The 12,111-nt window shown below is 43.2% G+C and overlaps 1 protein-coding gene across 2 annotated transcripts in view; it reads right to left on the bottom strand.

Moving 5' to 3' along the window:
- Positions 1-1,209: 1,209 nt before the first annotated feature.
- The window catches only part of TSPAN5 (tetraspanin 5), a 187,348-nt gene continuing 176,446 nt past the window's right edge, over positions 1,210-12,111 (bottom strand). For both annotated transcript variants that reach the window (XM_029597433.1, XM_029597439.1), the window contains exons 5-8: positions 11,270-11,395; positions 8,691-8,738; positions 8,465-8,581; positions 1,210-3,281 (exon numbers count right to left, since the gene is read on the bottom strand). In XM_029597433.1, the coding sequence (XP_029453293.1) occupies positions 3,216-3,281; positions 8,465-8,581; positions 8,691-8,738; positions 11,270-11,395 (357 nt within the window). In that variant the 3' untranslated portion in view covers positions 1,210-3,215. The remainder of the gene's footprint in view (positions 3,282-8,464; positions 8,582-8,690; positions 8,739-11,269; positions 11,396-12,111) is intronic.

Genomic DNA, 12,111 nt, shown 5'->3' with positions numbered 1-12,111 from the left:
TAATGGCAAGAAGGCCATAAGTCCTCTCTCTTGGAGTTGTTTGTTTTGATTTTTTTTGTTTTTGATGCCCTGATTTGACTGCTGAAGGGAGAAAAAGGGAAAAACTTCATTGACTGAACTGTAGCAACTTTTTTGTTTTTCCTTGTAGGCTATATGTACCTGTCAATGAGTAATAAAAGGTTTAATCTGTAACAGTTCAGCAAAAATGAAAATAAGTGCAGACACAGATATCAAACCTTACTGCTGGGTTTCCATTTATTTGAGTTAAAAAAAAAATTAACAAGAAGAAATACTTTTTGTCCTGAGCTGTCTGAAACAGTGTATATCAGATAAAAGTGCTATACAAATGCAAGATTCATTAGAACGTTTATAGCGCTGAATATATGTAGTAGCGCTACACTGTTCCTCAAAAGACAGAATGACCTTACTTAAGCATTAATGAGGGGTTTTTTTCCCTCCTCTAGAAAGAAATCATATTGTCACCAGCCCTGTAAACTGAACAACGAATTTCTAAATTCCAAAGACAACGACAAACCTTTTCCGTCAGAAAAAAATCAGCAGAACCAGAGGTCACGAGCTGAGGCTCCAAGGAGGAAGACTAAGAACCAATGTCAGGAAGTATTTCTTCACGGAAAGGGTGGTGGATGCCTGGAATGCCCTTCCGGAGGAAGTGGTGAAGTCTAAAACTGTGAAGGACTTCAAAGGGGCGTGGGATAAACACTGTGGATCCATCAAGTCTAGAGGGCGTGAATAAAGAGGAGGCAGCAAAACACTGCACGGAGCGGCAGTAGCCACAGAGGCATTCACGGAGCGGGATGCCAGTGGCCAGTAGTTGGTGTTCCACCTTCACAGAGCAGAAGGATGGAGGGCTGCTATCTCAAAAAAACCAAACCAAAAAATAAAAACAGGGGTGGGTAAGAGTATGGGGTAAGGGTGTGGCCTGCTTGTTACAGCGGTTGCTACCCCTAATTGAGCTGGATATTCACTTGGATGCAGATACTGCACTGCTCTCTAAATTGGTGGTGGGGTGGAGGGGAATTGGGGCTGGAGGGTACTGGAAGCCAATAGTAACAGGTGGGAGAGAGAAAAAGGGAAAAAAATGGATAAAGTGCGTAGCTTGCTGGGCAGACTAGATGGGCCGTTTGGTCTTCTTCTGCCGTCATTTCTATGTTTCTGACAAGAAAACTGAATAACCACATAACACACTAGGAAGATTCAGCAAAGTTTATTGAAAACTCCTTGCCCTACAAACACACAGACTTTTAAAAAAAAAGATTTATTTTAAAGGCCAACTGAAGCTGCCGCTGGTCTTGAACAGCACATGCTAATTGTAGGGGAGGCGCCAGCCAGAGAAGAGCAACACCAGAGTAATACACCGGCGTCCGGCCTGGTCCTGAAGGCCAAACATGAGCCCAGCAGAATAGTTATGAAAAGAGGGATTCATTTAATTCAACCCTCTCCTTTTACCTTTTTTCTTATGTTCCCTTTTCTCATTTCAAGTCCTGCCTTATGCATATCATATGGCTTTCTCTTTTTTTCCCCAGTTTTTTCTTGCTTTTCTCATCCTTTCCTCTCATTCCCCACCACACACCTTCCCTCCCTCCGGGTTTCTGTCATTTCTTCTCTCTCTCCCTTCTTCCTTACCGCTATTTCTACATTCAGTCCATGTCTCCCAATCTATCAAACTTGCCCCCTTGTTCCCTAGGTGACGGGGATCCCATTGCAGTGACTGTGTCTCTCAGGCCTCCAGAAATTGCACTGCCCATACTACTGTATTTGCTGTTTTTGTTTTTCTCCTGTTTTGTTCCTTTCTCCCATGGCATGGAGCTAAGTCACATGTTCTTAAAACAAGAACTAAAAGAAACTTTTCGCCCATGCAGCCCAGAGAGATTTTACTTCCTGTTTCAGCTGGCGACATTTCTGTGGCTTCACGCTTGCTTTGCTCATATTCTGAGCAGAGGCACATGCTTAACTAGAGCCCCACTGCTGCCCAGACCTAGCCAATCTGCTTCGGTCACCTTCAGGTAACTGGCAAAAGGAGCAATACACCGAAAAAAAGCGCCAAGTTCAATTGAAGTGTTTGGCTTAAAACTCACACAAAGATATTACAAAAATTACAGCTTTTTGAAGCAGAAACATTCTTTTCCCCACAGTAAGATGGAACAATGCACACAACAGTCTTGTCTCCTGTGAAAACAAGGGTTGGCTCAGTTAGGTACAAACACTGAATTTCTTTTCCTAATTTGAAGTCTGTCTTGAGATGTCTGCCTGTCTACTCCAACCATCCCCCTTCCCCCCCAAATTCACAAAATAAAAGAGGTAATACATCCATTCCCATCGAGTTCACCAGCTATCCGACTGGATACCCCATTCACTGTCAGCTTTCTTTTACAAGCATAGCCTATCGCCATGGGCCAGGCTCAGAAATAAATCTGTGTCCTTAGTGTCACTGAAAATGTAAAAAAAAAAAAAAAAATAAAATGTTCACTTACTGTTAATTACTTTTAAACAACGTTTCACACTGAACTGATTTGGTCGTTAACCCCCATCAGGAGCTTTGGACAGCATCACAACCCCCCCCCCCCCCCATTTTCCCACCATTGCAAAATGAAAGAAATGCTTTGGAGAATACGGCTCCTCAAAATAAAGTTTTAACAAGAAAAAAAAACCCTGCTTTTTTTTTTTTATAGTCTAAGATTCCATCAATGAAACATTCAAAGAGAACTACTGCCCCTTTGGAGTAAAAATGGAAGTCTCTGCTTGCCCTGCTCAGCTAGAAGTCGTTCTTGGGATGCGCCTACAGGCAGCTCTTCAATCTTATGGCACTCATCGGGGCAAGCACAGAGAAACTGGAAATACGGAGCACAAACGGCATTATACACTGACTGCAATGCAAGTCTGTCTGATTTACAGATTTCTGTTTCTAAAATAAAAAATATATATATACGTTCAGCTGTCATGACAGCACGGTTACAGCAGAGAGGCTCACAACTCGGCAGCTTTCATGCTTGTGACTGAAAATAAAATTCAGAGAGCTGAAGAGGCCAGAGTTGCCCCAAGCTTCTTAGATTTCTGACTCCTGCTCATGTGACTGCTGCTCCTTCCTGGCCCCATATTCACGCAGCTGTGTCTTCGCCACAGGTGCAGTTTTGTTTTTTTACACAGGGTCTTCAGTTTTCCAGTGTCCTTACAGGGGAATCAGGAGAGGACCACCATTACCAGCTGGCTCGGACAGCTTCAATGTCACTGACCAGGTTCTGAGCTAAGCATATGCCAAAGATCTGAAAGAAGAAAACCCAAGGAGAGTTTATTTAAAAAAAAATCGCTCTGTTAGAAAGTTTTAAGCTCAGGCCCACTCCCAATCCCCCCCCAAATATAGTCCTACTTTATATTCTAGAAATGTGTCTCAGGGATTTTTATACTAAGCAGGTAGCTTCAGTTTTCATTAAAGGGTTGAAATACAGAATTACCAAATGCTCATGGATATTTGAGAGCAGAGTGAAAAGCCTGCCTCTTCTCCCACGGGCGTATATTGGGTTAGAGACTTTTTTTGAAAGGCAACATTGAAGAATGGACAACATTTTTTTTTTTTGGCAAATTGAAGGACCTCACTACAGCTAGCAGATAAATGACAGAAACATGGCATCCTGCATCAACATGAAATTATGATCAGGCTCCTGGTTGCTCCCATTGTAGGGCCTCTCTGGTTCGCTAAGGAGATTGGAGACTACGGGAAAGAAATCAATTGGGATGAGAGTTATCATACCAGGCCTGAACTAAAGGAGGAGGATAATGACAAGAGGCAGCAGGTCAAAGCTGACAGAATGTAGTGGGCAAATTATACAGAACCATGAAATGTGTCAGCAAATAAAGACCAGGAGGCCCATCTAGTCTGCCCAACTTACTTCCTGTTACAATGCCAGAGACCCCAGGTAATCTCAGGCTTTCCCTTCAGTTCTTTGCAGTTACGGATCCTCTGAGCTTTTCCCAGGCCTTCTTTAATTTAGCTACTGCTCTTCTCTCCAATACCTCCATGGTGAGGCTGCTCCCTGCATCCTAATCTTACTGCTAAGCCCACCCTCTTTTGAGTATCCTATCATAACCTTCTTTACATCTTACCTTCTACTGAAAATGTTTAGCCAATCTTGCTCTTCTTACCCCTCTTCTAAGAACATATATTTAGGTTTCCAAGTCTCATTTCATGGAGATTTTGTTGAATATCCTTTGCTGGATTGCCTCTATCCTATCTATATTACTTCAGAGGTACGGTCTCCACTATTGGACTTAATACTCCATATGAGATCCCACCAATAACCTTGTAAAGAGGTATTAACACTCTTTTCCTACCGATTATAACTCTCCCTATGTACCCTAGGATTCCTTTCACTCTGGCCTTGTTAATCTGTTTTGCAACCTTGAAATCAAACATGATCCATGGTCTCTCTCCTGATTGGTTCACATCTTTATCTCATCCCTCATTGTGTACTGCTCTCTTGGATTTCTGCACTCCGAATGCTTGGCTTTGCATTTTTTTCGCACTGAATCTTAGCTTCAAAGCACATGATCACTCCTTGAGCTTTCTTAAATCACATTTCATTCTGTTTACTCTCTTGGAAGAATCCAATATGTTGCAGATTTTAATGTCTTCTTCCCCACCCAACTTTTCCATAGACCATGACTAAACACTTGAGGACTGGGAAGAGGTGAGACTGTCCCCTCATTTACATAAATTTGCCACCAGTGCTCCTAAACCTGCTTTCTCTCTCTTGTCCCTCTGTTTGTTCTATTCTAGCATTCCCAGGACAGTGGCAATGGACAATCTACCAATGTATCAACAGAACCAACAGTGCCATCAGAGATGGGTGATGCACTCAGTCTGTCTGAAACACCATAAGAATGATGGAACATTATCTGCATTGATGTGAATTATAGGTGCACTGCGCATTTTTCCCCATGTTATGGAAATATTATGAGTGCATCAACCATCCTCGCCCTTCACTGATTCTTTAGGTGCACTCACAGCTGGCTGAGAGACCCAGACGCAGCCCAGCACCACTCACATACAGCTTCAAGGTTATGGTACTGTGGAGATTTAAAAACTGTGCCGTTTTTAATTTGATGCTGAAAACAAACTGAAAATATAGTCAATTTCCATACTAAAAAAGCACTCAAATAGTAACCTATGAAAAGGCAACACTACAAATATTACACCAGGCCCTAAAACACCAATACACCTCTTATCAGGAGTATGGAACAAGTCAAGCTGCTAAAGACCTCTACACAAACCTACATGCTAGCAGAATGCCTCTTTACACATGGAAACATTTGATTTCCAGTCAAACTGAGATTGTAATGGGTTAGTAGGGGAGGGGGACCGCACATACTTTCTTCTCTCTCTCACATACACGCTCTCCAACACATACCTGCACATGCTTACTCACACATGTTCACATACACACACACATGCTTTCACTCCCATATGCGCTCTGAAATACATACATTCTCTCTCCCCTATATGTTCTCTCAAATATACACACATATGCTCCTTCACATGCTCTCTCATACACACATGCTCTCTTCTCCCCAAAACACACAAGCAACAGTAACCTTCTCCTTAGGCTTGCGCATCTCCTCTCTCATACATATAGTACATGCTTGCTCTCTCTCTCTCTCACACACACACATTCTCTGTCTCTCACACACACACTCATGCTCTCCGTCTTTCACACACATATATGCTCTCACAAAACATACACTTTTTGTCTCACATGCACCCACATGCGCATACTCTGTCTCTCTCACACAGATACAAACATATGCTCTGACACTCTCTCTCTCTAGAACATGCAGGCAGCAGCAGCCTTTTTTCTTCAGTGGTGTGGCCCTCAGTTAAGGATTTAACCTTTTGATGCCCTTAAAACTGTTGATGCTGTGCTGCCCCCCACCCACCATCTCAGATTAGGTCCCTTAACACCTTTCCCCCATCTACCTCCAATTCAATTCTTTCTTCCCTCTACCTAGACCTTTGATCTGATACCTTTCCACCATCTCCCCCACACAAAGAAACCTCTATTCTATTCTCTGCCCCCCAGGACCTGCAATCTGAACCTGCAACTCCCACCCCCACCTGTAGATCTCAAATCCCATTCTCCTCCCCTCAAATCTGATCCTGTTACCTTCCACTCAGCAGACCTTAGATTCAATTTTCTTCCCACCTCTTCTACCTCTAATTCCATTTCCCCTTCACCTCGGGTTCGATCCCTTAACGTCCCACATTCTCTCCACAGAGTGCAGATTCCAATTTTCACACTCCACCTCCAATTCTATTTTCTTTCCCCTTCCTCTGACCTCAGATCTAATCCTTTAACCTGAACTCTCACCAAAAACAGATCTCCAATACCATTCTCTCCCTCTCTTCCCTCAAACCTCCATTCTGTTGCATCACACTTTCAATACCTTTTCCCCCTCAAATCCTATCCTTAAAGGTTCTTAGAGACCACCGATTCAATCCTCAAACAGCCCCTCCAATTTCTGATGCAATTTTGTCTCCCTCCAATTCACCATTCCTGATGTACCTTGTCCCAGCAGGAGGAAAGGAAACAGGCAGTGAGTCTTCGCTCCCACAGACCACATGGAGAAGAGGAGCAACAGTGATCCCTATTTTAGCCCCCAAGCTCAGGATGCATCCGTGGGTCAGCAGCAGAAAGTCATTCTTTGGCCTCCATGAACCGCCTCAAGAGTGAGCAGCATTGGCTCATCTATGGCCCTAGAAGTCCACATCCATAAAGGTGGCAGAAGTACTGAAAGGGTAGAGGGTATTCAGCGCACTGAACTGGGTCCCTGCCACACTCAAAGTGCACCTCCACAACTCTGGCAACTCCAGCCCGTACAGCTCTCAAAGAGCAGGGAAACCGCACAGGCTCAAATCAACTGAGCGGTGCAGGCTCACTGTGAGTGCTGCAGATGCTCAGTGCCTCCTCCTCCTCCTCTGGTCTCCATCATACAAGGATGCTGCCGTTTTCACTCCATCCCCGAGTCTCAGCCATGCCTGTAGTCTTCCCTTTTCCCCCATGCAGGCCTGGCCGACTCAGTCTCCTCCTTAGCGGGAGCCATGGGTAAGACTCGAGGAACTGATGTTTGGACTTGGGGCACAGGCTCCATGTGCCTAGTGCTAATGGCGCCCCTGTCCCCTACTAAACCCTCTGCAATATTGCTCACAAAAAATATTGAACAGAACTTGCCCAGTGCCAATGCCTGAGGCACTCCAACATCATTTCTTTTCTTAGTGCGATATTCATTTATCACTACCCTTTGTTCTCCATTGCTCAACCAGTTTCTAACCTAATCGACAAGGATGGGGCCCACCCCTAGATGTTCACCTTATTTATGAGTCTGCGATGGTGGGAGAATATCAAAAGCTTTCTGAAATCCAAGTATATCACATCTGGTATATGCCCCAGATCTGAGTCTTTGTTCACCCAATCAAAGAAATTGATAAGATTTGTTGGACATGATTTTGTTCTGGTAAAACCCATGCTGCCTCAGATCATGGAGAAAACTGTGCTACTTCAAATAAAAAGTAACAATTTTTCAAAGTCGATGCCCATGAACTTTCAAGACCACATAGGTTCCCCTCCTCAGAGGTAAGACTGATGGTCAAGGAATGAAGTATATATACACCAAAGGAGTGTCCAAGAGGAGACATTATCACTGCAGGGATCTTTAACTCGGGATAAGAGGTAAATAGGTATGTGCCGTTATTTTAAAACTACATGAAAACATCAACGGTATTCATTACATCATTTTCTGTCACTTTCTGTCTGAAACGAAACAAAATACTAATGAAAATGTCTTGCGTGCCATTTTAGCATGCACTATTAGTAAAGTACATGCAGTGTAAAAAACAAAGCTCAAGCTAAAATAAAACAAAAACAAAACACTAGCAACATCATAAATCTAAAACAAAAGGAGACAACACAACGAAAATGTTTTCCATGGATGCCCCTAAAGGTGAGTAAATTTGCATCAATTAGCATAGCTTACATCATAGGAAATGTTAGAAGTATTGTGAACTGAAAAAAAGACTTTTGCTACTTGATAACTAATTTCTCCCTACTTGAAGACATGGATTTCTTCTTCTTTGAGCACAGCTATCACACCTGAAGAAGGGAATTTCTTGGTCTTGAAAGCCCAGCTATATCATCATCTTTGAATAATTCTTACATTATTCCACTAAAGGAAATTACACCTTGCACAGACTCCAAATTAGATTATGAAGAGAACAAGCATCCACTACCATACCTTACTGCAACTTTCAGCCAGCATCTATATGACTTGCACAAACTCAGAAGTAAAATTCCCGAGTCCTTGCACAAAAGGTCACGACTGTGTTACTACTCTTCCTCGCTCTCCCCTCCCCCCCCCCCGCAAAATAAAAAAGCAATCATTAGGAAAAGAAGTTTACCTGCAGTAATGCAATTCCTATGAAAACCCCGGCAACAATCGTCAGATTGTCCTGCAGCCACTTCTCAAACTGGGGAACGCAGCCTTTAGTGTAGATGGTGGCCTGCTGCTCACTTTCCTTTGCAGGGTAAGAAAGAGAAAGGAAGCCAGCAAATCAGACTTATTTTGCATTCTTGAGAAGTAAGGAGGGAAGTGTATATGTGTCCAAAAAAATTAAATCTACTTACTGGTTTTTGCCGGACATCATAGCCACACTGAGTGTTAATGACGTCTTCCTAAAAGAGGAAAAAGGGGAGGGAATAAAAAAAAAACACAACAGTATTTCAAACTTCAGTACAGTTTAGTAAAGTGCAAACATACCCCCAAGACAGCGCCATGCAGGAAACATTTCAACACAGCTAAAAAGGATATTTTAGGAGGTGGAGGGAAAGAACAAGTCTTCACTAAAGTCAGATAGCAGGGGCCCATTAAGACGCGCTGATTATCTTGCGTTAATGGCCCATATAATAGCCCAAATAAATAAATAAATGTTAATGACATGCGCATCAGTCTGGAGGTAAATTTCTCTCTTCAGAGGCTGCGCTGATATTAACACAAAAAAACCCCATGATTACGCCTTCTTGAGGTATAGGGTCTGCGTTACTGCGCATTATTTTATTGTCCATTCCTAGGTAATCAGCTGATTTCATAGCCGTGCAGTGCATTACCTATTTTGTATACATTTTGGCCAGGTGCTTGTGATAGCTAAATGCCTATTAAAAGTACCAACAACATGAGCAAGCGACATCATGGGAACTGACGGTGCTTTTAGCACACATTAACGCTATCACAGTCATCAGAGCAGTTTAGTACCATGGACAGGACATCCCTGCCTCTAGATTTCATTCGGTGACCATGCTACTAGCCGGCTGCTAGAGAAATGCAAACATTTCAGGATCAAACTCAAATCAGGGGAATTTCAGTCTGCTTTGTCCAATGGAGTTTTTCAGATCTGCTAGGAAAGTCAGAATTTTAGCAGCCAATTTGAGGAAAATTAAAAAGAAATCTGGGAAAAACATTAGATCAGTTTTCAAAAATCACAAAGGGGACCCAACTAAGTCAATGAAATCCACATTGGTTTAAAAAACACAAATCTAAAAGATTAACAAAATTTGTTTCAAAACTGTTCATTGAACCAACCGAATTAAACTTTTACCCAATTTGTCAAGTGATGAACCCGTTTTTGAAGAAATTCACACCGTTCCATTGGCTGTGCATCCAGTAAAGCTCTGGCACAGCACACGCTACACGATCACATGAAAGTGTCCGAGGAAATGGCAGCTTTCCTGTGTCATCTACTACAGGATACCTTAAAAAAACTTTCCCTCACAGTGAAGATAAACCCTACATTTAATAAACACCCATTAAGTGCCATAGGCAAGTGGAATTTTATTTAAAGATCCACAATGGCGAAGAGATGGAAATATTGGTAACCTGCATGAAATGGCAGTTACAATCCAAAACAGTAGTGGTGTGACTACATCAAAGAAAGCATGGGGGTAACCTGCATGGAGCGGCAGCAGTTCCAACAAAGCATGGCAAGGGCCAACAGTGTGATGGGCTTGGCCATGCTTGGGAAAGATATGAGAGGAGGGTTGAGAGATCGGGCGGAAGGCCCAACCAAGGTGGAGGACAGTCAGTGTTGGCTTGCATTTGGGAATTTTATATGCGCATCTACCAAAAAAAGAGGATGAATCTCAACTAGGCAGATGGGATGGGCCATTTATCTGCAGTCATCTGCTATGTTAGTGTGAGATGTTAAATTAACTCTTCATATGGCTGTTTTGGTTTGACTGTCATCGTCTCTGTGGGGTCAATGATCACTGTGAAAGTACTGAATTCCGTGACAGGTGCAAGTCCCACAGTTCCAGACAAAATATCAGTGCTAATATTTTTTTTTCCTAGAAGATGAATGGCAGTATATCAGTGGTTCTGAACCTGGTCCTCAGGAGCACCCAAGCCTGGTAGCATTCAGTATCTAACATATGTAAATATGGCTCACGCATAACCAGACTGGCCAGGATGCTCCCTAGGACCAGGGTGAGAATGACCATTATATACCCAGCTAAATATGCTGGCTTGGATGAAAACATCTCCTAAGAATGTAAGCATGGGCTACTGGTGGCAGTGGGAGTTGGGCACAACCCACTGCAAATTGCACCTCAAATGGTGCAGACTGGATACTAAAAGGAAAAATGGATTTCCCAGGACTGCTTGGATTTGCAGTGCTTGCTGTGCTTGGTATTTTCTCAAGTCAAACGCCTACAATCTTAGTGCCCAAAGGCTTAAGATCATCAAACGGGAGGCTGACCCCCAACCAGCCCTCCTCGCCTACAAGCTTTTCAAATCAATCTGACAGCAGTTAAGCACAAAGGGAATATTTAGCTTACAGCCATTCTTGTTCCAGTTCAGATGAGACCAATGAAAAGCAGGAATCAGAGCAAAGTTGGTTATCGCCTGAAAAATCCAACCTACAGCCTTCACCAAAGCACAGGACGGTTTCAATGGCAACCTCCACACCTCAAATACCAAATCTGGCCAGATTTTCAGGATGGCTCTAATGAATATGCAAGAGATTGACCAATCGTGTATGTAAATCTCGAGATATCCTGAAAACCTGACCAGACTGGTGTCCACGAAAACCAAAAGGCTGTGCCTACCCCCGTGCAGGGGTATAACAAACACTGGAAAAGAAAACTAAGCACAGAGCTGTTCTCATTGACTTCTAGGAACGCAGCCAGGGCACAGCTGCCAGGTATTTACTCACAGCGGGATCTTTAGTACAACAGGAGAAGGGCACACCGCACCGCTCGCGACTGGTGTTGGCATCTGTGCAGTTGAAGTAAATATTGAGGTTCCAGTCGTCAGCTCCGAAAGCACCACAGCACTGCCACTAGAGAAAACAGCAGAGGGCTAGAAAAACCAAGACTGTGCAGATGTGACAGAGCATGCATAGCGGCAGCTGGTGTGCCAGCTTTAATTATACGCTCCGCCAAGTGTCACAGCACACTTCAAAGCATTCTCAGGCATTCTCCTAAAATGTTTGTGTCATGGGATTTTTTTTTAAACAGATTATTTATAGCCCCAAAAGTAGTCAAATATTAATTAAATAAAAGAATACAATATACAAATCTGAAAATGTAACTTAAGGTCACATGTAACACACAATATACACACATATACGCATTAAAACTCACACTTAAAGCTACCAGCTGTTTTAAGCAGCAGCAATAGTTGAACGAAACCTCAATTTAAAGGAGGTGCTCACCCTGAATCCAATAAAAAAATAGGGACGGGTCGATCTCTTTGAATTAGCAGGCATAAAACTTCTGGGATCCATGACCTACAGTGATCCCACAAGGCCTGGGACTTTAGATATTTCCCTTTGCCCTGCAAAGAAACCTGAGCTGCAGAGAGCGAGAGAGGAACCACACCGCTGTCTGTGCCACTGAGGGAGCGAGAGGAGCCACAAGACTGCCTGTACTGTGGAGGGCAAGAGAGGAGCTACAGCAAGAAGCTGTGCTGCTGATTTACTTAAGGCTAGAAGGCAGGAGCAGCCAGCCACCTCAAAGAAGAGATATTTGTAGAAAAGGCTCTTGGGCCCAAGAA

The sequence above is a fragment of the Rhinatrema bivittatum genome, chromosome 1, assembly GCF_901001135.1.
Source record: "Rhinatrema bivittatum chromosome 1, aRhiBiv1.1, whole genome shotgun sequence".
Classification (NCBI taxonomy): domain Eukaryota; kingdom Metazoa; phylum Chordata; class Amphibia; order Gymnophiona; family Rhinatrematidae; genus Rhinatrema; species Rhinatrema bivittatum.
The sequence above is the reverse complement of the archived record's forward strand: the minus strand, read 5'-3'. Positions and strand labels throughout refer to the sequence as shown.